Source organism: Tiliqua scincoides, chromosome 5 (assembly GCF_035046505.1).
Source record: "Tiliqua scincoides isolate rTilSci1 chromosome 5, rTilSci1.hap2, whole genome shotgun sequence".
Taxonomy (NCBI): Eukaryota; Metazoa; Chordata; class Lepidosauria; order Squamata; family Scincidae; genus Tiliqua; species Tiliqua scincoides.
Genome location: NC_089825.1, coordinates 139,855,408 through 139,882,838, shown reverse-complemented (window position 1 = coordinate 139,882,838; position 27,431 = coordinate 139,855,408). Strand labels below are relative to the sequence as shown.

The following is a 27,431-nucleotide window of genomic DNA, read 5'->3' as shown; positions in this document are numbered from 1 at the left end:
AAATCCAGAATGTTCCAAAATCTGAGTCTTTCGCATGCTGACAGGACCTTGGTGGGAATAGCACAAAACGTGCAAAGGGAGTAGCTGGCCCCAGAGCATACATCTCTTCAAAGCCCACGAGATCTCCGCCATGTCGCCCAAGTCGAGCTGGGTGCCAAATTCCAAGGCCGCTGCCCTCTTCCTTGCCCAAAACACAGTGGAGTGTCCAATAAGAACATAAGAATGATGCGGACACAGGTGGGGAACACTGTGCAGCGACCTGAAAATACAGAAAGGAGTGTAAGTAACCTGAATCTGTAACCGAAGACCTGTAACAGTACGCCTTAAGTGTCCATCACACTGGGCAAAAGAACTAGGAACTATCACACCAGTCCCTGACCAGGCCGCAGCCATGGCCCCCACATGGGACGCCCATCACACCGGGCACCCAAACACTCACTCAGTGGTACCTATCACACCAGGTACCGTTCATCCACAAGCCAGGCCAGCACATAGCCTATTGGCCTAGTACTTACTTAGGTAGAACTTAGAAGCGACCAACCTCCACTGGCCGATGCATTAATATCCACTGGTGAAAGACTAATACTGCTGCAACAGATGCTGCCCCAATTCTGAATGAATGCAGCCCACCCATGTAGGGTGCTGAATACCAACCAGCCACTGCAAGGCAAACACTGGGCAATGAAGGCCTACTTCACTTGCAAATGTAGCCCATACAGTGTGCTGAATGCTTGCCAGCCACTGCCAGGTAACCAGGGGCCAATGAAGTCCTCTTTCACTCACAAAAACCTATTCCTACAACGAGTGCTAAATGCCCACCAGCTACTTCCTGGAAACCATTGACAACTAAAGAACATCACTTGTAAGTGTAGTCCCATATAGGGGAATGAAACTCTCTGGTTACTGCCAGGCAAACACGGACCAATGAAGACCTATTTTACTTGCAAATTCTGCTGCATCTGGGGTCCTGAATGCCCACCAGCCACTGCCTGCCAAACATTGGCCAATAAATACCATTTTCACTTGCAAACATAGCCCCATATAGGGTGCTGAATGCTTGCCGGCTACTGCCGGGCAACTATATGCTAGTAAATGCCTACTTCACTTACAAATGTAGTCCCATATAGGGTGCTGAATACTTGCTGGCTATTGCCAGGCAACTATGGGCCAGTAAAGCCTACTTCACTTGCAAACATAGTCCCAAATAGGGTGCTGAATACTTGCTGGCTATTGCCAGGCAACTATGGGCCAGTAAAGCCTACTTCACTTGCAAACATAGTCCCAAATAGGGTGCTGAATACTTGCTGACAACTGCCTTGCAACCATGGACCAATAAAGGCCTTCTTCATTTACAAATGTAGACCCACATAGAGTGCTGAATGCCCAGCAGCTACTGCCGGACAAACATGGGCAAATAAATGCACCTGCAGATATAGCCCCAGAGAGGGTTCTGAACGCTTGCTGGCTGCTGCCAGGCAACTATGGGCCAGTATAGGCTTATTTCACTTGTTAATGTAGTCCCATATACTGTGCTGAATGCTTGCTGGCTACTGCAATGAAAACATGGGCCAATAAAGTAATATTGAACCTATAAAGGAACTCCTATATAGGGTGCCAAATGCTTGCCAGCTATTGCCAGGTAACTATGGGCCAAATATAGCCTCAGATAGGGTGCTGAACTGTCATTAGCTACTGCCAGGCAATTATGGGCCGTTGAAGGCCTACTTCACCTACAAAGGTAGCCCCATACAGAGTGCTGAAAAGAGAGTGGCACTGCCAGGCAACCAGGGGCTATTGAAAGGTTGGACTAAACAACTTACAAATGTAGTCCAAAATAGGGTGCTGAATGCTTGCTGGTCACTGCCAGACAACCATGGGCCCATGAAGGCCTAATCTACTTGCTGGCATAGCCTGTGGCGTAGCTAATGATCATGTAACCTAGTGCCAAGCTCAAAATGTTGCCCTGGAAGTGAAGTCACAACCGGAAGTGACATCACACCTAGGCTTTTTAAAAAGTGAAAATTGGGCGGAAACCTGCCTCCTCCCCCCAGCAGCTCATCACCCACTTGCTCTGCTGCCTCCCCCCAGTCAGTGGCATAGCTAAGGCATCAATCTGATAGCTGGGGTCAAAGAAGATTTTGTAGCCCCCACATGATAAAAACAAATTTAATTAAATAAATAAAAAGTTATTGGTTCCATGCTGTATCATAAGAACATCTCGTTGACACTCAGAACAATCAGACTCAGGTCCGTTTGGAGTTAAGCAAATCCACTTTTTGTTCTATAAGACAGTTGTGCTTTCATTTTCTGGTAAATTTTCCATAACTTTTGATAGAATACAGATATTCCAATCTGGTTTGTTTAACTGCATTCTGCATTGAATTACCTTTCCAATGATATATAATATGATGGTTTTAGTTATACATAGCAAGATTTTCACAATTTTGGTCACTAGTATCAAGCTCAGGTTGTTGCCCCCCTAAAGCTTGATGCCCGGTGCAACTGCTACACCCTGCACCCCCTTAGCTACGCCACTGGGCATAGCCCATATAAGATGGGGATGAATTAACCACCTGAATGCAATTTGGTCATGAGTGGCCTGAGCTAAGTCTGACCTAAACTTATGGGGAAATAGTGAAGGAATGGGAGAATTCTGATGCAAAATACAGAGAATGTGACCGATCAATCCCCTATACATATCTAATCTTGCTGCTCAGGAACACGTTTTGCCATAGTAAGGAAGACCAAACATAGGAGTCTATGAGACCTGAGCCTCCATCTAATGGTCTTAGTAATGTCAAGCAAGCATGGTGTGCAGTAAGTAAGCTGCTGCTATGATTATGATTATGATTATGATTATGATTATGATTATTAAAAACACTGTAAATTAAAGGGCATGTCCCCAATCATGTGTGTAGAAATCTTCATTGATGATTAAGGAGTAACCTGTAGCACTTCTGATAATCCAGGAGTGCTGACTGAGTTTACAAAACATTTGAGAGTGCTGTATAAAGACATACGCAGCCAATGATAGCACTGACACTATTCTGGGCCAAAGGAGTGGCAAACAAACCACCCTGATATCAATGCCTTCCCAAGGGACCACTTAGGACCCAGTCCTATCCAATCCTCCAGCACCACTGCTGCTGCAATGCAGCCCTGAAGAAAGGAAACAAATGTTCCCCTATCTGGAGGAGGCCTCCATGACTGCTCCCCCACTGCAGGATGCAGTGGGTGTCTTATTGGCACGGCTGCACCAGCGCTGGAAAACCAGACAGGACCTGGCCCTTCTTTATTTCTCAGATGCTATACTACCTTTACTTGAAGGAGCTCAGGTTCTGAGCTCCTTCAGACATGGTTCTGTCTCTCCCTTGTCCCCTACAGCAACACTGTGAGTGAGGTTAAACTGAGAGACAATGACTTGCCAAAGTCACCCCAAAAGTATCATGGCCAAGCAGGGGCTGACCTGGATCTTCAAGATCCAGCCCCTCCCCAGAGCCACCACCCCTCAGGCTCTCTGGTTCCAATATTCAAATAGATCCTAATTTTTCCCCAGGGAGGTCTCTCCCCATAAATGAAGCAAGAAATGACATACAAAGAGGGTTTGAAAGGGGCTGTGCAACCCTCATGATCTGACTTTCCTGATTTTGATTGGCTTTGCCTTGCAGAAGTTCAGAGGTGGCCTCACTCCAATGAGCAGTTCCAAGCAGGCCTGAATCCTCTTGCAGAGACAGGCAGCCTCCTTAACCTGTCCCCTTATTCCCTGGACATCATATCATCTACCCAGGAAGCCTTATACTGATCACTCCCTGGCCGCTGCAGTTGGACAAGCTGGGTGGGGAGAGGAAGCAACTGGGGCAGCACAAGCAGCACACACAGGCCTCCCTCATCCTGACAGACACTCACATAGAAGCTTTAAGAATCCACACATTTGTTCACTATGTAGAACAACCCAACAGTGAATTCTAAGTTCCCCCTTTAATATATATGCCACCTTTTGTCATCTGATATTACTCTATAGTTGTATGCCAATAAATTCACATATTAAGAGTAAGCAGTGGGAGGTCAACTTGTGTCTCTGCAACTCTGAATGCTTGTGCTGCCAAAGGGGAGGGAAGCGGCCAGGCAGAAACAAGCACAGCAAATGGGAAAGTTCCTAAGAAGTCTACGCGGCCTGTGATCAGGACCCTCCCCAGGCTGGAGGAGGAAAGAGCCAGGAGCTCAGCTCCTCAGAGGGAGTGGACTCGCCCAGGACGAAAGTGGCTGCCTGAGGAGAAAGCCATGAGGCAATTGGCAAGTGGCTGCCATGAAGAGCACCGGGAATGGAGGAGCTTGTTAAGGGCAAAAAGGCACAAACAGGCAAAGAAAACACTGCCAGCAATTGAAGAGAAGTGAAGGGGGCAGAAAAGTGCCAGAAAAAAGGGACACCGAGGCAGGAGGGCAGGGCTGGTGCAGAAGCTGGTTCACCTGGCTGTGACCAGACTGTTAGCAAGAGCTAGTTTTGTAGCACTGACAGAAGGTGACAGAATGGATAAGATAAATGCTTAAAAGAGTGCTATGCTATTATGGCAAATGTTTAGAAGCTGAGATGCTTAAAAAGCTTAAAAGCTAGTCTCTGCTTCAACCAGGTCTGAAAACTGCAGGCTGGCAGCTAGATTTGGCAGAATGTCAGGAAGCTCTTGGCAGTATACCAAGGCATCAGATAACAGTTCCAAACAATGCGCACATTGAAGGCACTGTCTTGTGAAAAGGGAGGGTGAGAGAGGGAAACTCCCAAGTCATCTCAAGCTCTTTGCTTGTAAACAGAGAACAATGAGCAAATGAAAACCCTTGGCAAAAAGCATTTTTGCAGATTTAAAATCATAATGCTTTGAGGTTTCCTTTCTAAACCAAAAAGACAGTCTCATATACATAAATTAAACACTGGGAGAGCTATTTAGTGGGTATTATACCAAAAGCATCTTAGCAAGTGCTAAAAAGATTACTATGATGGCTTGGTTGCCAATAATTCTTCAATATTTAATAGTTAGTGTCTTTAAGAGTGTAATCAACATATATATAAAGGCATGGTAGTATGAAAGTGAGTTTTAACTGTTAGAATGTTTAATAAAAATACACAGAATAGCAAAAAGCTATTAGATTCTATTATTAGAAATGCTTAAGCCACCAGTCTCAAATGCAACCTTGGCAGAGGCAGATGTCTTGGCAAAAGCATTCCTAAGCCTGTATCTCTGAGACCTTGAGAACTCAAAGACTTGCAGAATTTGTTGCATCTCAGATAGACTTTTGGCAACTGCTTATGGACAGAGCAGGGAAAGTACACGGCTCTGCAACATTTTGGTGAGAGAGGCTTATCTGTTGACAGGTGAAATAGGATTTTCTAACAAACAGAGATACAGACACCTGCAGAACCAGCTAGACAGAAGATAACAGAAATATCTATGAGAGCCTTTGTCTGGGCTACAAGAGACTGTAGAGGGAGCTATAATTTGGTCAAAGTAAAAGAGAAAGTTTTCTGAAAGCAATCCTTTTTACAATAAGGATTTTGTTTGTCTTGTATTAAATAAATTACACTGTACATCCAAAGGTAACAGGTCACATACAGGGAATCACAACATGGAATAGAGGAAAGTCAGAGAGCTCAGCTTAAACAAAGTTTGGCAGAGAGCCCCATGGTGTCTAGCAGAAGGAATGTAAGAGATAAACAGATGGCTCCTAGCCAAGGCCATCCAAGTTAAGGATGCCAAGAAATAAGTACAAGGACATGCCAAAAGCCAGTTCTGAATATAATTGAGGTTACAGTGCAGGGACAGACTGCACTTGCTCCCAGTGTGGAAGGGATTGTCACTCCTGAATTGGCCTCTTCAGCCACACTAGACGCCGTTCCAGAACCACCTTTCAGAGCACGATACCATAGTCTTTAGAGACTGAAGGTTGCTAACAACACAGCACACTCTACTGGTACTTGGAAACAAAGTTTTCTATATGTTTAAATGTATGGTATTGCCTTATTTGAAACCTGTAACTTGAAACCAACCAATCAAATGTTTGTAAGGCTATCTCCGGCCAACCCAGAGCAAGCCCCATCTATGATGTCAAACTCCAGCCAATGGAAAGTGCAAAACTCCTCAAACAAAGGAGCCAAAATGAAATATAAGGGAGAGGTTCAGACTGGGAAAATTGATCTCACTGCTTCAGACTGGAGTCCCTTGAGATGCCTGTTGCTGGCAAAGAAATAAAGCTTGCAGACGATCACCAGTCTTGCCTACTGAGTTTGCTTTTGAATCTTGCAACACCTTGCAACAGCACCAGTTACTATACTTTATACCTGCCTAGACTGACTTGGATTTATTTTTGAGCACCACTGGAGGTGCTCATGACTGACTTCAAACACTCAGGGCACAATCCTCACCCCCTTTTCAGCTTTGAGGAAAGGGAACAAAGATGGCCCTAACTTGAGGAGGCCTCCATAGCTGCCCCCCAACTGCAGGGTGCAGCACATGCCCCACTGGCACAGCTATGTCAGTGCTGGAAAGACCTAAATGGTTCCGAGTCAGGCCATCCAAATCCAGCCGGAGAATCCTGCTCACCCTACAGGCCCTCTGCAGTACAGTGGCAGGAATGAGGAATTGGTTTCTCATCCAAGTCCGTATTCTTCAAATAAAATCAAAGAAATGATGGAGCTGCTCATCTGGCACCTGTGACTCTCCCTGCTCCACGTTACCTCTTTCTCAGAAGTTTGGAGTGTCAGCATGGAAGAGCTGCGACAGGGAGCTTGCCAGATTGGTGCAGACTGAAGCCGGGCAGCCTGCCAGCCCCAGCAACAGCTGCACCACAGCCCTCAGTTCCAAAAGGCAGCCCATTGCAATGTCTGTATTTTCCCACCTATACCACATGTGCTGAGAGGGAGGGGCAGTGCAAATGGCGGCGGGGCTGCAAGGGCCCCACCAGGATTATTCCCGTCTAGTAGGACTAAGATCTATTCTCTCTGCGTCCAAAAGCAACATGATTGTTCTTCAGGGAGATTCACAACCTATGGAGAGTTTGCGATTGATTTGTCAGGGTTAGAACATAATCCAGGTTAAATTTGCAGGCCTGAATAAGGTAGGGCCTAATGTTTGTGAAGTGCTGAGTCACCAGGACTCAGGTGTAGAGTGAGCCAGCTGATGACGCATGTAGCATGAGACAGGGTGTGGAGACACCACCCATCCTGATTCGTGCACAGAGCTTTATAAGAGACTGTGAGAGCCCTCATGTGTGGGTCGTTGGTGGTCATGTGTGTTGTATGTTTTGCTGTCTCTGCTTTGTTTTGCTTTGCTGCTGCTATTATTGTAAATTTGTAAATACAGACTGAAATGGTGATGGATTTCCTTGCGTCTGTGCACTCTCTACGTTGTGGGCTGTGTCCTTGAAGCTGCATTTCGCTGGACAACCAGATAAGGAGCTACTCCCTCCTCGACAAGATTCTAGTACTTTATGAAGATGCAAAGCAAGACCCAACAGAGAAGGTTTGGATCATGACATCTCAGGGGGATTTTGCAACAGTATTCCACCCGCTTTTATTCACACCCAAATCTTTCAATGGTACCTTGTCTCTCATACTCCACGCAAACCATGTGCCAGGATAGGAAGATTTCCTTAAGGCAATAAATCCGCATCAGCCTATGTTTTCTTTCTTGTATAGTGTCTGGTCAGTTCCATTTGAGTGTTCATTCCCCACATTTAACTGGTATCTACCAAGCACTGCACTGGGAACTGCACTGGAGAGGAGAAACTGAGCCGTCTCCCCAGTTCTGTATTTGAAATGAAAATGTCTCATGAGAGCTACAGTATCTACAATGCTGCTCATGCTGTAGCACATGCTCTCCATTCCATGTACTCTTCAATATCCAAGAACAGATTAAAGGGAAATGGAGGCACAGGAGATGTCTGGGAAGGTGGGAGTGACAGACAAACAAACCAGGCAGGGGGCAGACAGTGGACACTTTTGGGGACTCCGTGAGCACACCGTAAGCATTGCAGGGAGAGGGGCGGGACTGGTGGATCTCTGCTCCGCTGGATCAAGAACACTGCATCGGGCATCCATGCAGTGGATCCATGCAGTGGAGAGGTCTGACATGGGACCTCTCAACACTGCGCCGGTTATTTTGCAGGCACATACATGGAACTCAGGATGCAGCGGTTGCCTTTAGGTGCTGCTGCTCCTCTGGATGTCCAGAAGCTCAAAATTGGACTCTAAGGGTGCAATCCTAACCCCTTATGTCAGTGTTTTCCAGCACTGGCACAGCGGTGCCAATGGGATGTGTGCTGCATCCTGCAGTTGGGTGTCACTCATGGAGCCCTCCTCAAAGTCTGGGATTGTTTGTTCCCTTACCTCAGAGCTGAATTGCCTTTATGTTGGTGCTGACATAAGGGGTAGGACGTAAGCACTGATGTAAGCACTGACTTAAGGGGTTAGGATTGCGTCCTAAACCTCCTCCACCTGTTGATCACCACCCACCCATCCAACATGAAACATTAGGTCCTACATGTGTAGGGCTCTTCACACACACACACAGCTTCTTCAGCCTTGCAGACATCTGAAAAAGTTTCTCAATGTGATCATCTGCCTGGTCATTATCAAAATCACTGCCTTCCGTTAGAGAAGTCCCAGGGATAATCTGAAGCCACCTTCAAAATTCATAACAAAAACAGCTGAATCCACTTGGGAGTTGAGGATAAAATGTGCACTTCAGCTTTTGAAAAGCCAGCTACACGAGGCAGGTGTAGGGTATTCACTGCATACAGCCAGGTGTCTGTCGCTTGAGTATGAAGACCTCATGTGAGAAACTTAGCAGTGGGGCTTTGCTCAGCCCCTCTACGGTCATTTCTCCTCATGACTGATGATTGTGTTCATGGTGCCTCATGTGTGGAAGTCACTGGAAATTGGTAGAATGCTGTGGGGCTGAGGTTCAGACATGCTGCTGTTCAGATGGTCAACAGTGCTGCTGCTGCAACTGCCTTACAGTGTCATCAACAACTGCCAGTCCAGGTGGGGTAGGCAGAAGAACACCCATCAGTCTCCAGACGTAACTATTGGTGTCTTTGCCTCTTTCGGTACTGTTGAGCAGAAAGATCTCTCTTTTAAAGAAACTCCAGATGTATCTTCCCTGGAAAGATTGTAAGTTGGGTTGTGGTTTTGATGTCTAGTAATTCTGATTAAAATCAGTGTTGTAAATATAGAAAAATTCCTTGGGATTACATACTTTTGGACTGGTGGCAATAGTGGGGGCACTAGAGGTGGCTTGGAGTGAGTTCAAGTTCACATATACCAAAAGACCCCTGCATCTAGAGAACTAGGATGTCAGGGTGAACACTAGTCTTGAACTCATTTGATGTTCCCTGCTCATTATCCTTGTGTGGAGAAGTTTTTTTGTAGGAAGGAACAGAACATTTGGTTATGTGAGCTGCAGCCGGTGCACTAAAGTGGTTTGCTAGTGGGTGTGCTTTTAAAGACATCTGGAACATGACCACACATGGAGGAAAGCTAATATGCCTGCAGGTTCGAGTGTGAAGGTCAATGGCACAACTTAGTGGAATGACACACAAGAGCTATGGGGCACAATGGTGACGGTGTAACAATAGATCACTTTTATTGTGGGGATAATAATGCAACTGCAAAAATGTGCATTCAAAATACAAAGCAATACAGTGTATAGGATATTTTCAACCTTTTTCAGCTCATGGCACAGTGTCAGGGGTGTAAAATTGTAAAGACTCACCATGGGTTCTTGGACAAGGCACACCCAGCTGCCAGTCAGAGTGCCCACATTCCCCAGTGGCCTAATAAATGACCCTCCCCAAACGTCCATGGCACACATGCAGACCGTGCGTGGCACACCAATGTGCCACTCACAGGGGTTGAAAATTGCTGCAGTGTATTCACTACTCACTCATACAACTTGGCCTAATCATAAGCAGTTGCTAGGGCTGCAATCCCATAAACACTGACCACATGTTTATATCATATGTTGAAAGCTTGGGGCTGATCTCAGGCCTCCCCTTAAATGATTCCAACCTAGACAAGAGTCCTGGACTCAGATATGTCAAGGAGAACATGATGGAGGTGCTAATTGTGTCCTCAACTTGGCTGCAAACGTGACAAGAAGCTAGAGAGGCTAAGTGAGTCACTGGCCAGGCTTGTTAAAGGTGATCTATCTGTATCTGCTACAGGAGTTTGAAGAGTTGTAGGAATCATGGGGCGAATTTGCCAAGACTACTGGCCTGTGTGATCCGGGACTTGTGCTGATGGCACTTGCAATCCTTCAGCCCAAGGCTTGGGCTGAGGCAGTGCACAGGCCCCCAGCACAAATGGCTGGAGGCCCCTGAACACGGAAGGAGTGCAGATCCCATTCCAGAGCAGGCGGGTCAGCAGAGGAGGGTCAGAGGAAGGATCAGGCTGGGAGGCATGTTGAGGGAGAGCCTCAGTGACAGTGGTGGTGCCAGTAGGCTAAGCCCCCAGACCGGGTCGAATGCAGTCACTTGGATCTATGTCAGCAACAAAGCTGGTTTCTTAAAAGCTGGAAGAGTTTAAAATGCAGAAGGAAATAGATCAAAAGAGGCAAAATGGATACTTGATTAGAGAGACTTTGTCCAATCCCATCCCCTGCCACTCTCAAAGGTGGAGGTGCACACTGCATGCTCTGGGGGGAGCTTGAGGTTTCTGGTGGTGCACACACACGGTCGCCAGCCATTCACACTGGTGGCTCCATTGCATGCCCTGTCACTGCTTGTGTAGTGGAGAGGGATTCCAGTGATGGAACACTTGCTCCATCAACAGAAGGTGCCCATAGGATTAGGCCTTAGGGCTGCATGGCTATTCACATTGACCTGGAAGTAAGCCCCATTGAACACAATGAGGAGACATGCATACAGTGGCAAAGTAAAGAATAATAGAATCTTAGAGCTGGAAAAACCTAAAGCACCATCTAGTCCAAACCCCTGCCTCCAAGTAGGAAATCCTCTTAGAGCATCTTCAAAATAACACAAAACCAGTTTTTAATGAAACAATCCCTGCACTATAAGGGGATCTGTTTGTCACTTTCTACCCTTGAAGTTCATCTAGGCATGAGCAAAGGGCTCTTCCATGACAGAAACAAAACCTCTCAAGCCAGCCTTCCCTTGTCAGGAGTTGGGGAACTGAGACTCCACTTTCCTCATTGGCTTGTTCCAGGAGAAGAAAATGTCATCCTGTTCAACCACCCATAAACTATGGGAAGATGAGTGGACACATCCAGCAGGCCAGGTGACCAGATCCCTTCCGACTTTTGTTCAGAAGGAACTAGTGTGATAGGATTATATTATTTTCCATCTCTTTTCCTTGTTGGGCATCAAAAGATGTTACCAGGAATTCCTTGCCTGTAACTGAGCATAGTGAGAGCTAGAAAGTTCAGAAAAGCAGAGCTGCACGTGGGCCCATCAACCTGATTTTAAGCACAAGTAAGGGCTATGCAAAGAGCATGAAGCATTTCCATTCACCATATTGACTATGAACCAGAGCCTAAGACTACATGATTGTCTCATTTCAGCGTAATTCTGAAGTACTTCCATCGTCTCTTTGCCATGATGTTTGCCAGGTTCGAAATCGAGAAAGATGTCAACCTCTTGACAAACAAGACATTGAATTTTTTACCGATTGAAAACGCTAACAATGCCAGGCGGTCCTGTTCTGGAACTATGCGTCTCCTTTTCACAGGTCAGGGGCATCCCCTTAATTACGTCTGCAGCAAGGAAAAGGAGCTCATTGTCGTCATTGGGGGGCTCATTCCTCAGAACTCAAAGTTGATGCCCCACATCTTAAATATCTACAGGATCCCACAGGTATGTGTGTTCCCTAATCTAGAGAGAGGTACAGACACTAGGATTGCTAGGAGAGCAGACAATCTGGGCTACAACAAGTGAAGACAGAAGACTCTTCTCTATCCATTTAGCACAGAGTTGGAATCAAATGTTAATCAAGTGATGTGTGAAAATGTCAAAACCTGATTAAGTTCTTAAAAAACCACTTTAAGGAGGGAATAATTTGTACTGAATTAGCGGCAAATGTATGTGGGCAAAATATTTTCTCCAGTACCTTCCCTTGAGGAAGTCTCCATGAATGCCCCACACTTCAGGATGCAGTGCATAACACATTGACAGCGGAATTAAAGCTGGAAACTTGGACAGGAGTGGGTTCTGAGAGCCCAATCCTATGCCTGTCTACTCAGAAGTAAATCCCATGATAGTCAATAGAGCTTACTCCCAGGAAAGTGTGGACAGAATTGGAGCCTGAATGAATTATCCTAAGCCTCTTGGTCATCCTGCCCAAAACACTACACCCCAGAAAATGGAGACTTCCAAATTTTTGTTACAGGATCAAGTACAAAAAACTCTACTATATAACCTGCCAGGCATTTGAGAGAGGACCTTTTTATTTAGCAATCATCAGATGTTTGTCTGCCCTAAAAAGCTCATTTCATTTCCCCTTAGCTCAATTATGACTTCTTTGACTCTACACTGAGTGACAGAACACAGTTCCCTTCCCTCTACCAGATGGTCCCAAATGCAAGATCTCAGTACACTGGGATTGTTCGACTGATTCGGCATTTCAAATGGAACTGGATTGGCCTCCTTGTTTCAGACAATGACAATGGAGAAACATTTCTGAGGACTCTCATTCCCAGGCTCCTCCAAAACAACATTTGTGTGGCTTTTACAGAAGTTCTTTCAGGACTAAAGACGTATGTGGAAGTGAACCAACCCTTTTATGACCGTTTACAAGGCGTAAGATCTATTGTCTCCATGTCCAGGAGCAACGTGATTGTTGTTCATGGAGAGTCACGATCTATGGAGAGTTTGCAATTGATTCTAACATTTTATGAAAAAGCAAAGCAAGACCCAACAGAGAAAGTTTGGATCAAGACATCTCAGTGGGATTTTGCAACAGTATTCAACCCGGTTCTATTCACATCCAAATCCTTCAATGGGACCTTGTCATTCACACTCCACACAAAGGACGTGCCTGGATATGAAGACTTCCTTGAGGCAATAAATCCACATCAGCCTGTGTTTTCTTTCATACATAAGTTTTGGTCAGTTGCATTTTGGTGTTCGCTCCCCAAGTTCAACTGGTATCTACCAAACACAGGGAACTGCACTGGGGAGGAGAAGCTGAGCAGTCTCCCCAGTTCCGTATTTGAAATGAAAATGTCCGGTGAGAGCTACAATATCTACAATGCTGCTCATGCTGTAGCACATGCTCTCCAATCCATGTACTCTTCAATATCCAAGCATAGATTAAAGGGAACTGGAGGCACAGGGGATGTTTGGGCTGTTCAGCCATGGCAGGTAGGATTTTCCTGTAAGCCTTTAATGTGTACAGTCACCCCTGCATTCCCGTGGATGGACTTGGATCCACTCTTGCAATGCAACTGGACTGAGCGAGAAGTGAGACAATATTTTCACTTTAGTTTGTCTAAGCCCGAGTCCTTTCCATTTGGAAATGGGCTTAATTTAGAGGAGCAATAGATTGAAGGATAACTTTTGGGGTTATTAAATGAATTGTGAATTCTGGTGGAAATGGGGACTGGGAGTAGGAGGAGGGGTGAGAATAACTCTGAGAAAGTTTAACTATCTAATGTTTATAATCATCACATAGAAAAAAATGTTCTCATAGGTTTTGCTTGTATGCAGTCTTTCAGGAAATGTTCACAATATTTATTTTCTGGCCCTGATTATTATTCATTTCATGTCATGACTACTACAGAAAAAAATTATGTCATATACAGGGGGAGGTGTCAATAATGTATGGGCCCCAGGTGTCCAATGACCTAACCATGCGCCTGCATGTATAATCACAGTCTCTTCAGTGCCAGAAGGTCAAGGTCGCAGATTCCAGTGATATCAAAAGAACTCCTGCTCAACAGTTTACCCCTATTATTTTTCTTTTTCTTCAATCAGCTTCACCACTTTCTGAGAAATGTTCGCTTCAACAATAGTGCAGGCGAAGAAATATTCTTTGATAAAAATGGGGAACAGGCGACAGGTTTTGATATTGTCAACACCATCACATTCCACAATCTGTCTTTCCATAGAGTCATGGTGGGAAAGGTGGACCCCTGGGCTCCTGAAGGAGAAGAGTTTGCCGTTAATGGAAGCGCCATTGTGTGGAATCAGAAGTTTGATCAGGTGGGAAGGATCTTTTATGTAATTGCTGAGCTATAGTTCCACAGTTGCAGAAGAACATGGAAGTACCCTTCAGCAGATGTCTGGGAATTAATCTTCCAGTGCATGCTGCACTTACTCCGAAGCAAGCCCTATGGTACTCACTGGGATTTACTCTGGATCTGCCAGACTTCTGTGGTTATCATAACAGTGATGCAAGAATAACACGGACAAATGGGGCAGGTTTGTTGTAATGCTTGTGCTTGTAGAATAGGATGAATAACCATGGATAATACATGCAAAGCTCATGCATGCCCAGGCATATGATATCTATGCTCTTTTGTCTTTGTGTTTATCCATATCTTCCTATGAATTGTGATGCTGAATTGAATATCGTGAAGGGATGGTACATAGGGTAAGTAACCAAGGAGCGAAAACATCTTGATTCATATATAGAACAATTTTGAAAGGACACTTATTGGGTCTACAGCCTGCCTACGTAAACCACCTTGAGTAATATCTGGCAATAAACATATATAAATATAGGAGTAAATTAATCAGTATATGAGGTCAGAGGAGCACATGTCGAATATAGATGTTTACAGAAACGTGACTTATATGTCATTACTGTATTCTCAGTACCAAACCAAACCAAACATCACAGCAAAGAGAAAACAGTTGATTTCCATATTAAACCAATTTCCTCTGGGGTTTTTTGAAGATGCCGCCCCGATCGACATGCACTGAGAGCTGCCATCCTGGACAGACAAAGGTGGTACGCCAGGGGGAGCAGATCTGTTGCTATGACTGTGCTCAGTGCCCTGAAGGGAGGATTTCCAGCCAGCTGGGTAAGTGAAGAAGGTGATGCTCCATCCAATCGGTGTGCCAGAAGTTTGTGGAAATGAGCTGCTCAAAGGTCTTCCAGCCCAATCTTTTCTTTCCCAGCACTCAGAGGAACTGTGGCATCCAGGAACTTTTGTCCCCTTCCCCCGAGGAATGTCTCAGGTCCCGCTATGGGGTTTCTCATGTTTGCACCAGCTATTTTGCAGGCACTGATGTGAGAACCTTCATGTCAAGCTATTGGTTGGCAGGTTGGACACAGAGGATGGGATATGGCGGAGGAGGCCTCTGCCACTCCCACAACCCTCCCACCCCATCTCTTCCCCAATTCCCCCTTCCCCCGCTCACAACGCCATCCCAAAACCAAAAGGCCATACCACTGCCTGGCAGTCCCACTTTTCTCCACGCAGTCACATGGCATTCTTCATCCAGAACTACCTACTCCAAGGGTGCCGTAAATGTGCTTAACGACATGTTTACAACACCCAGTGTCAGCACTGGAGCTCAGCACCGGTGCTAGGAACCTTTAGGATTGGACTATTAGGGACGAATCCTCAATTCATCATACTGATACAGTCAGTAAAGCAACAATTCAGCAGAGAATATGGCCCAGTCCTATGGGACTGTTATGACAGTGGGGCAGGTGTCTACTGTTGCCAAAGGCCCAGTGATGGCGTGAAGCTGGTGTCACCACTGGGCCAAACCAAGCATCTGCTTCAAAGCAGCTACAGATCTGGAACCACATTGCTGCAGATGCCGGTAAGTCAGAAGTGGGGCATGTTGTGGGTGAGGAGAGATCAGGCCAGGGGAGAGAGGAGGTGGATCCTGGTGGCAGCAACATGCACCAGGATCGAATCCTTGAACCTTGCCTCGGAACACTCCCTGACTCTCCTCGGAAGCGCATCAGCAAAATGGAGGAGGAGACCTACAGGTGACTGGGCAGCCTATACGCAACTCTGCTGGCCAGCTGTTTGCCCCCCATGACAGCACACACTTCCTAGGCACAGCACAGCTGACATTTGGGTAAAGCCTGATGCCAGATTTATTGAGGGTTGACATTCAAAGGATACCTAGATATGTTACATACATGGATGTAGACAAAGAAACATTTGAGTGAGTGATTTCTTTTGTATGTATTCATTAGCACACTTCATCCTATGATTGCACTGCACTGTTGCCAGACAGGCTCAGGTGACGCAAGTATACTTTGAACTGTTGAATCCCTGCATGTTTCTTTTAGATGCAGATCATTGCAGTGACTGCCCAGAGGACCAGCATCCAAGCAGGAACCAGGATCACTGTATCCCCAAAGCCATAACCTTTTTGTCCTATGAAGAGCCCTTGGGAATTGTTCTGGCTTCTTCTGCTCTTCTGCTCTCCACCATCACACCTGTGCTCGTGTGGAGCTTCATTCAGCACAGGAACACCCCCATTGTCAAAGCCAACAACTGGAACATCACCTGTGCCCTGCTGTTCTCCCTGCTGTGTTGCTTCCTCTGCACATTTCTGTTCATTGGCCAGCCCAGAAAGGCATCCTGCATTCTCCGGCAGACCTTGTTTGCCATCACTTTCACTGGGGCAGTTTCTTCAGTGTTGGCCAAAACCCTCACTGTGGTCCTGGCCTTCATGGCCACCAGACCAGCTAACAGGATGAGAAAATTGTTAGGGATGAGATTGGCCATGTCCGTCATCGTGGTGTGTTGCCTGATCCAAACTGGCCTCTGTGCAGCATGGTTGGCAGTGTCTCCCCCCTTCCCAGAGCTTGACGTGCACTCCCTGATAGGTCAGATCATAGTGCAGTGCAATGAAGGCTCAACCTTCATGTTCTCCATTGTTCTGGGCTACATGGGATTTCTGGCCCTTGTCAGTTTTTTGGTGGCTTTTTTGGCCAGAAGACTGCCTGATACTTTCAATGAGGCCAAGCTGATCACCTTCAGCATGTTAGTCTTTTGCAGTGTTTGGGTGTCCTTTGTGCCAGCCTACCTGAGCACCAAGGGGAAATACATGGTGGCCATGGAGGTCTTCTCCATCTTGGTCTCTAGTGCTGGATTGTTGGGTTTCATCTTTCTCCCCAAATTCTACATTATTGTGTTGAGGCCCCAGCTTAACACCAAGGAAAACTTAGTAAGGAAAAAGAATTTTGTCACCTGACTGAATTGCTTGAGTACCTTCGTCCGTAGCATTGTGCATGAACCCCTTGAGATATGTCCATTGTTTTATAGAAACTCATGTGATTTCCTTCTATATTCCCAACTATTCCTCTTGGACATAATCCTGAGATTCATTTCAACTTTCACCAATCTGACATTTCAGGGTCAATCTAATTTCTCATTCCTCCCTTCTCCTCCAAGGTGTTGTCCTATTGTTCTAGATAGATGTTCTATCTAGTCCTGAGCTACCTGGGGCTTCTGGCCTTCATCAGCTTCACTGTGGCTTTCTTAGCCAGGTCATTGCCTGATGCGTTTAATGAGGCCAAGCTGATCACCTTCAGCATGCTGGTCTTTTGCAGTGTTTGGGTGTCCATTTTCCTAGCATATCTGAGCACTAGGGGGAATATATGGTGGCTTCTCCATCTTGGTTTCCAGTGCCGGGCTACTAGGATGCATTTTTCTCCCCAAGTGCTATATTATTGTACTGAGACCTAACCTAAATACCAGAGCGCAGCTGGTAGGAAACAAGTATCTGCAGTACTGACTAATGTTCCCAGTTCATCACATGCTTCCTCTTTCCTTGTCTATTTCACTGCATTTTAAAATGTAATCCTATGGACAAGGTTGTATCTTCTTCATAATTAGAAAATCATTTAGTATGTTTTAAGCAATCACTAGATAATAAAATCATGATGAGTGCCTTTCTCTGTTGATGCATTTATTGTTGGCCCATTTCCCTTCCAGAGATAGCAAAATAAGTTCCTGTTTGTGTTCTTATAGTGGAGTACGAAGATCTTTTGCACCAGACATTATGGAGAATCCAAGCCAATAAAAGCGTAAATTAAAGACATTTATGTAGTTTGAAGATGAAGCAATACTGACAGGCCCTGGTAGCGCTGCAGTAATCATGACGCCATGGCGACCCAGGGGCTTTTCACCTTACCTGGGAGGATTGCAGTGGCCTCTAGCAGGGTCCAGGAGGCTCACAGCCCCCATGACTGCACAGAGCTCCAATCTCAGAGTCTCCTGGACTTTTCTGGAGGCCAGCATAACCCCCCACCCCCAGGTAAAGTTAATAGCCCCAGGCTGACTTTTGCAGTGATTGGGTGTCCTTCGTGCGAACCTACCTGAGTACCTGTCTCCCAGGACTTACCCTGACAGTGATCCACAACAGGGAAGGAGGAGGACGAAGGAAGGCAAGCTGAAGGAGGGGGAGCACAGCCCAAGGGAACCCCACAGGGGAATGCCCTGGGAGGACAAGGAGCCAGCCAGAGGGGGTAAAGCTCCTGGGCCATCCCTACCCATTGGGTGGGGCAGGAGCTAGTAAGTAGTACCTAATATTTGAAAAGTGAACTTCTGTCCAAGTGAAAAGTCTGATCAAATATCCTCCTGTACATTCAGAAAAAAAATACTTCATTACTAAATTTATCTTTAGTCCGAAGCATGTTTCCCATCAAGATTTATGAGTTAAAATGGCTCTGCTCTGTTTTGCCCACAACATGTTATTTATTCAGGTATTCATCATCAGGTATTAAATAATGCAGTACATGAATTTCTGTGTATAATGTGTATTAGTGCCCTGGTGCCTTTTTTTTTTTTTTTTTTTTTACCAAGCAGAATCTAATCTCCTTTGCTGTGTTGCTTGAGAAGCACTTTTATTTCTTTTTATTTTGAGCCCCACGTGCATGTGGTGCTGGGTACCTCCCAAGAGATCATGACCCAAGCCAGTAGTGTGCCTTGAAGCAGGACAGATGGCAAGAGGTCTCAGATCCTCCAGGCCTCCTTTGGTTCAGACTACAGGCAACTATAAAAAGATCCTGCCTTCAGCTGCAGCCCAAATTCCAGGAACCCATCTTCGTCTTTGTCTCTCACCCATAGCTTCTCTCCTCTCCCCTCCTTCCTGGCTCCTGCTGGACTCCAGCCCCAGTTCTCCCTGGGAAACCCCTAACATGTGTTGGCCTTTCTTTGGAATCCTGAGGGGGGGGGAGATACAAGTGAATTTTTAGTAGAGAAACTGTAAGTAGGGAAAGAGCTAAGCACATATCACCCAATTCTCTGCTCCAAATCCCTATTCCTAAACATTTTAAAAATATTAATTAGACTCTGAGATGTGAAATTATGCATAAAATATAATTAGGACTCCAGTAGTCCTGCGCAGACTGCAGCATCAGAAGTCTCCACAATATTTGCTGGACAATGAACACAAATTGAAATCAAACTTCTATTGTGTCACACATTTGGGGGCATTCATTGACATTTGCAGATTGTGAAAGATTCTACTGTGCTCTGAAAACATCTCTGGTGTTCCCTTCAGGGAAGTTGTTCCAATGCTCAAGTCCTTATTGGGAGAAATGAAGAAGCAGATTCATGACCAACTGGAACGAACATGTTCTACCATGTCCTCAGCCAAAAGCAATGTGATTCTTGTTCATGGGGGTTTACGCTCTATGGAGGGTTTGCGCAAGATTCTGTCCAAAAGTGAACGTGATGAAATGAAACCAATAGAGAGGGTCTGGATCATAACAGCTCACTGGGATTTCTCTTCCGTTTTCCATCTGGATCTGTTCACACCACAGTCCTTCAATTGCACTTTGTCCTTTTCACTGCACAGAAATGACGTGGCAGGATATCAGGGGATCATTGAGAAAATAAATCTTAACAATTTTAATCTTTATCACTTCAGACTCTTCTGAATACAGTCTACTGTATTTCACTGTTCTGTACCTTCAATTGGTCTACATATACCAGGAGCAGAAGATTGCACTGGGGAGGAGAAATTGAGCAGCCTGCCCAAGTCCATCTTTGAAATGAAAATGTCTGGGCAGAGCTATGGTATCTACAATGCTGTTTATGATATAGTGCATGCTCTCCATGCCATGGAGTCATCAAAGTCCAAACAGAAGCTGAAGGGGGACGGAGGCACATGGGATCTTCGGAATGTCCAGCGGTGGCAGGTAGGGTGGATTCTCTTGGCAATTGCAACTGTCTGGGAGAATTGATGTTGTCACCAGGTATGTTATGAATAGCAGCCTCCATGTATGCTGCTCCTTTCACAGGTTGCAAAAATGGGGGGTTATTTGGAATCGTTACTGAGACCTGCAAAACTACCACACCCTTTTGGGGACAGCAAACAAATTCTTCTTGATTCACTGCTGATCTGACCAGTGACTGGTTCCTGTTGGCAACCACATTCTGACCTCTAATCTACCTATGTTGTGAAATATCTTCAGGCCCCAGTACAGTCAAGGTTAAAAACGGGGGGGGGGGGCTGTAGGTGCTGGTCAGTAGGAAAAGAAACAGTTCCACTGTCGGGATTGGACTAGTTGACCAATTAGGCCCCTTCCAACTCTATGATTCCATAAAATGGCAGCTGTTGGCGCAACTGTCGGCAGACATTTTGGGAGCGCTGCCACAAGAGGGAGCAGTGCTCCCCATCTGTTGACAAACCTGCCAGCAGCAGGGGCAGGGAGGAAGCAAAATGGGGCATGGAAGGGGAAGAATGAGATACAAGGAGGCTCCAGGATGGGAAGAATTGATAGGACTGGGTCCAAAGTGCTTTATTCAAGGGGCAGATGGGGCTCATTCACCTTAGGTTTTGTGCTGGCACCATTTATTACTGTTTTAAGAAGACTGCATGTTGAGCTGTAATTTGGAGAGTGTTGGGGGAGTGGACCTGTGGGTTTCATCAAGAGTATCCTGCATTTCCCCCTTAGTTCAATCACTAAATATATTCAACATTCAACAGAGAAAACTAAGGGCCCAATCCTATCCAACTTTCCAGCTCCGGTGTAGCCCCAATGCAGCCCCGTGGTAAGGAACAAATGTTCCCAAACCTTGAGAAGACCCCAGTGATTATCCCTCCACCACAGGATGCAGCACACACCCCACTGACACAACAGCACGGCACTGGAAAATGGGATGGGATTCGGCCCTGAAACGGCACAGTAAATATAGTAAATATTAGAGCCCATCAGACATGAGGAGCCTGGGAGATTAGAAACAGCTTCACCTGCAACCAGAAAGCATATTTGAAGACGTGAGAGGCATATAGGAAAGAACATTGTTCAAATGGGGCTTCTCTCCCTGCATCCTGTCACCCTGTTCACCTTGGACTGAAGGAGTGCCCAGCGGGTGCCATCCCTTGATGAGTGCAGCGAATAAGGGATGAATCCTATCCAATTTTCCAGTGTTGGTGCTGCTGTGCCTATGGGATATGCACTGCTTCCTGTGTAAGAAAGAGGCTTTATGTGTTAGCTAGTCAGATATTTTCTAGAAAAAGTCAAACGTCAAAGAAATTGCATTCAACTTGTTCTTGATCATTGACCCAAGTTCTTTTCTTTCTTCCTCTCCTCCAAGATAGCTTCACTCCTTTCTGAAAAACATTCACTTCAACAATAGTGCTGGGGATGAAATATTTTTTGATGAAAATATGGATTTTGCCACTCCGTTTGATATCATGAACGCAGTCACTTATCCCAATAAGTCCTTTCATAGAATCTGCGTGGGAAAGATGGATCCCTGGGCTTCTGAAGGAAAAGAGTTCACTATCAACCAAAGTGCCATAGTGTGGAATCACAAGTTTAAGCAGGTGGGAAACACTAGCATGTTTCTAAAGTATACAATCCCCAGTTCAAAAAGAACAGAGGAAGGCTCTTGCACTTTCTCCCTTCCCATTCCCTTCTCTGATTTCAACTTTTCAGGGATGACTCTATGCCAAGAGGTTGAACAGTTGCCCTCATGCTAAGAGCAGTTGCATCAGGCCAATGCAGACTCCAGCAAGTCTCTGGACGGCCAGAGGCTCATTGGACACAGGGTGCTCCCTGGGGGCCAAATTGGGAGTCCCGAAAGGTCATAAGTGGCCCCTGGGCTGGGGTTTGGGCACCCCTGGTCTAGAGGGACCATGTATCTAGCACAACGATTTTCAACCCTTTTCACCTTATGGCACACTGACAATGCAGTGAAGTTGTCAAGGCATACTATCAGTTTTCTGAGAATTGACAAGGCACCTCATGTGACAGATGGGGGGCTCACATCCCCAATGGCCCCACAAATAAGTGACCCTCTCCCAAATTCCTGCGGCATACCTATGGACCATTCATGACACGCTAATGTGCCATGTCACACTGGTTGAAAAGTCACTGGTCTAGCAGATGGTATAAGTTCATATGGCTGGTGAGGCTGAACTGCAAATGGAAAACAGAGCAGAGAGTAAAAGATAAAACAAAATGTAAAATGTAGAAAGACAAATCAAAAGGCTAGTAAATCACAGAGAACATTGCTGTAAACACTGATTGCTCCATATATATTCACTATGGATTAGTCATTAGTGTGTTCTTGTGTAAAATGGATGGGAACCTCACTTTGTGGAGCTGAGAAAAAGAAACAGATAATCTCCACTCTCAACCCCATCCCTTCTACTTATTGACAGATGCGTCCACAGTCCACATGTGTGGAGAGTTGCCTTCCTGGACACGGCAGGATTGTTCGTCAGGGTGCTCAGGTATGTTGCTATGACTGCGCTCAGTGCTCTGAAGATAGTATCTTGCTCCAGACAGGTAAGTAAAAGAATACAAAGGGACATGAAATCCTGCTGCCTCCATGCCCCGGATCGTCCCCCTCCTCACCCGGTTTTGCCAGTAGCCACCCCGCCCCACTCTCATCACCTCCCCCCACTGCGACCTTACTTGGTTCTTCAGGGTCTGTTTGGCTGAGCTGCAGCACTGCTGCCTCTTGAAGCAGCACTCACAACATGGCCACCAACGGAGTGCTGCGCACTAAGCTGGCAGCCACCTTACGACAGAGGATGTGTCTTCTGCTGTCATAAGTAGCTCCATGCGACAGCCCAATCCTGGTGATGAAAGGTTTGCCATAATCCATAGAGAGATTATAACAATACTTACATACCAGTATGTGGATATATAACTAACGGCACAATCCTAACCCCTTTCCAGCACTGACATAAGGGCAATGCAGCTCCAAGATAAGGGAACAAACATTCCCTTTCTTTGAGGAGGACTCCGTGAGTGACACCCAACTGCAGGATGCAGCACACGTCCCATTGGCACCACTATGCCAGTGCTGGAAAGCTCTGACATAAGGGGTTAGGATTGCACACTCAATAAAATCACAAACTGTGTGCAAGTGCTCCTGTACTATATTTGTATACAATATACAGTGCTCCTCTGCTCTCTGCTGCTTTGCTTCCTCTGCTCCTTTCTGTTCATTGGCCAGCCTGGGAGGGTGACCTGCCTTCTCCGTCAAACCGTGTTTGGCATCATCTTCTCCATTGCTGTTTCTTGTGTGTTGACCAAAACCCTCACCGTGGTGGTGGCCTTCATGGCCACCAAGCCAGGAAACAGGATGAGGAAATGGGTAGGGAAAAGACTGGCAGTGTCGGTCATCTTACTCTCTTCTCTAACTCCGAGTGGCATCTATGCAGTGTGGCTGACCACGTCTCCCCCCTTCCCAGAATCAGACATGCGTTCTCAGCCCACTCAAATCATAGTGCAATGCAACGAAGGTGCACCCACCATGCTCTACACTGTGCTTTGCTACATGGGCTTTCTGGCCATCATCAGCTTTGCCGTGGCTTTCTTTGCCAGAAAACTGCCAGATACTTTCAATGAAGCCAAGCTGATCACCTTCAGCATGCTGGTGTGTTGCAGTGTCTGGGTATCATTTATCCCAGCCTACTTGAGCACCAAGGGGAAATACATGGTGGCCGTGGAGATCTTCTCCATCTTGGCCTCCAGTGCTGGATTGCTGGGTTGCATCTTCATCCCTAAAGTCTACATCATTGTACTGAGGCCTGAGTTGAACACCAAAGAACAGCTAGTAAGGAAAAAGTAATTTTGGTCCCTCCCTAAATTCTTCCTTTCCTCTTATCAATGTTGCACTTTCCGTATTGTGTATTATCTTGTTTAAGGCTATAGGCCATGTGCAAAATCCGGTCCACCTTTATGCTTATGAAGCACCTCATAGTCAAAAGATAATCAATGGTGATGTTGAATGAAGCCGTCTCTCTATAAACATTACTCTATTAACTAAACTTTTTCCTTCTGTTTGATGGGAAGTTAAATTGAGGGCTGAGCTGAAGTTGCCACTCAAAAGTTGCACTTTGCCACTCAAAAGCCACCTTCCGCTTTTGTTTCAGCATAGGAAAGGCAGGATACAAATGTTTAAAATAAATAATTCACAGGCAGCAAAAAGATTTGTAGTGCCTCATTGTGCCATGGAAGTTCCTCGGGAGAGAAAATTGGTGGGCTCACAGACTCATGGAAAAAAGCAGTCGGGCAGCCCAATTCCACAGAGAGCCCACGGCAGCAGATCTCACACTCTAGTGCTGTTATGTCCTCTTAACCATGTCACAAAAGCTGTGGCGATGTTGTGAACTTCCAGATGCACAGCTGGAACAGAGAAGTCAGAGGTGGAAGGAAGTTGTGGGTCGTGAGGGCAGGTTATGGTTTGGGGGAGGATTGAGGGAAGATTGGCTGGAACAGGTTGGATAGGTTGTGCAAGCAGCACCAGATTGTGCAAGCAGCAATTGGTCTGGACTGAAGTATGTGGCCAGCACAGCCGGGGGTGGGGGGGCTGGGAGCAGCAGGCCATAGCAGCACCCTGATGCACACCAGTGGGACAAAAAACACAGGTCACATCCCACGGGGCTCATTTTTCCATTGTGGAAGCTCTTTGCAGTGACACTCCTCCCTCCCAGCAATTGTCAGGACCCCCTGCATGTGCCACTCCTGCACACTACCTCGTCGAGCGAGAGGAATGGCATACATGGTACCGCCCCTAGAGGACCCTGCCTCTCATCCATCAGGCCCTTCTTACAGATGTGTCCTGCATCCAGGTGTGCCAGCTGGATAGGGGACTGTGCCAGCTCTTCAGCCCCAGGATCCAGTCCCAACCCAGAACAGCATCCCCTTCCTCCAGAAATTCCTGATGACCCTCCACTACCTGGGGACTGAAAGCTTCCAGGGGTCATCACATGTCAATACAGGAACTGCCTAATTATCTACCAGTTGATCTGTTGATGAGTTCCTCAGTGCCAACTTCCTGCACCTATCTGTCTATGTCACCTTCCTCACTGCTGTGGCATAGCTGCATCACCTGCATTAAGAATACTATGGTGTTGTGGTGTTTCTCAAATTCATCTCCATTGATGATGTGACACATGTGGGTATATCCACTCCACCTGAAGTGCCCAGGATGAACTGCAACAGACATCAGCAGCACACCCTGAATGTCTAGGCAACCTGTGATGCCTGGGGACTCTTCACCAGCATCACTGCCAAGTTCCCTGGCAGCATCCATGGTGCCCAGGTTCTTGACACTTCTGCCATCAAGGCCACCTTGGCGTCATGGCCAGAGGGGAAGAGCCGGCTCCTAGGTAGGTGTGGGGACTTGGAGTTGGAGGGCCGTGCAGTCACATGGTGATAGCCAGCTGCCTCCTTCTTAACCATGGCTACCCCCATGGCCTTAGTCCATGATGCCTTATGTGATGGAGCCCCCAAGGCCTATGGCCAGGTTCAACATGGCGTACCATCCATAGCCCATGATGCCTTATGTGGTGGAGCCCCCAAGGCCTATGGCAGGTTCAACATGGCATACCATCCATGACTGTGGTGTGTATGTGTGGGATGCTGAAGATGTTCTTCTGGTGCCTGCAACTATCCAGGGGACTTCTGATGAGGACCAAGGTCACCAAGGTGTTTGTGCCATGTTCCACAGTATGGCCTGCAGAAGAACACAGCAGCCCTGTCTGATGGGAAAGGGGGCTCAGGGCCATGGACATCCCACCCACCGATGCAAAGCCAGCCCAGCAGTTCCTGGGGCACTGCCATCCAGGAGCCCATCACAGCCCAGTACATTAGCTAGTGAAGGTGAGTGCAAAGTGGGCCAGGGACTGCACCACCCCAGGGACAAACCCTCCCTTCTAGGGCCCATAGAGAGTCCTATGAGAGGGAGGCACCCACCTACCCAAGAAAGGCCCCAGAAAGACCCAAGAAGCGGGGCAGGGATCGGATTTGGCACTGCCGTACTCCGTGACAAACCTATGGAATACCCTCATGCTGCTGGGATTGCACTAGCATCTCGTCTGTGTTTGATACACGGTGGTGCAGCATTTTGGCTGGCACTAGGTCTACATCTGTCAGCAGAAACTGTCTTCTGCCGGCAGAATGCTGGCAGGGCTCCCTTTATACCAGCTTGTCTCACATACAGGATCAGGTTGTTAGCATTTTCTATGCTAGGCAAAAAGCTAAATGCAAAATATGAAGAGAAATAAGTACGATCTCAATACTGTATTTCACTTATCCTGTTATCTGGGGTGACTTTTTGGTTGGCTGGCTAACAGTGGTGGACTTCCCCAGCCCCACACTCAGGGTAAAGGTCCGTGATGGCTCCCCCGCAAGATGCTGCCACCGCCCTGTGCTCAAATCCACCCCCCCACTCATGGGATCCCTACAGAGCCTCACAGAACTCCACGGCAAACCAAGGAAGGCATCTGAGGTTTCCCTGCATGTCTGACCACGTCTGGAGTCTCAGTAAGGCTTCTGCGTGGTCCTAGACCTGGGGTCGGCAACCTGTGTTTTCAGAGCTGCACGCGGCTCTTTCACTGGTCTGATGCGGCTCTCAAGTGGGGGCTGGAAGCGGGGCGCTTTCCCCACGGCTGCCACCCAGCCAGCTCAGCCCTGAGGTTCAGCCCGCTGCAGGGCAAAGGAAGGAAGGTCGCAGGGAAGAGGTGCCTGGCTGCCCTGTGTGGGAGGGTCCCCGTCCCCTTGCCCAGCTGGGTGCTTGCTCACAGTGGGGGCGGAGAGCTGGTCTAGGAGAGCACCTCCGCCCCTGCCTGCCAAGGAAGGAGCTGCTGTGGGCGAAGGCGGCGCCCCGGCCCCGCACTCACCAGCAGCCTGCACCCGCAGCACATCGCTGCAAGGCGCCCCCTGCGCATGCCACCAGCGGCTCTCTCGGACCTGCTCTCTGCCCCCCACTGTGAGCAAGCACCCTGCTGGGCAAGGGGGCAGGGACCCTCCCGCACAGGGCAGCCAGGCACCTCTTCCCTGCACCCTTCCTACCTTTGCCCTGCAGCGGGCTGAACCTCAGGACAGAGCTGCTGGTGGCGAGCGCGGGGGGCTCCTTGCAGGGACCCCTGTGGCTGGGCAGGGAGAGCTGGCAGCGCTGGCACGGCTGCGCATGGGCTCAGTGGGGAAGGGCATCAACGGAAGGGCTCCAGTAGGCGGTCGTCTCCCGGGCTGCTGA

The 27,431-nt window shown here is 47.1% G+C and overlaps 1 protein-coding gene across 1 annotated transcript; it reads left to right on the top strand.

The window, feature by feature from the left end:
* The first annotated feature begins 391 nt into the window (after positions 1–391).
* LOC136653914 (vomeronasal type-2 receptor 116-like) lies at positions 392–27,431 on the top strand. Its single transcript, XM_066630785.1, has 7 exons — positions 392–461; positions 16,262–17,077; positions 17,621–17,688; positions 22,600–22,671; positions 23,403–23,543; positions 25,425–25,563; positions 26,962–27,431. Exons 1-7 carry the CDS (start codon positions 392–394, stop codon positions 27,429–27,431), a joined length of 1,776 nt encoding a protein of 591 aa, XP_066486882.1.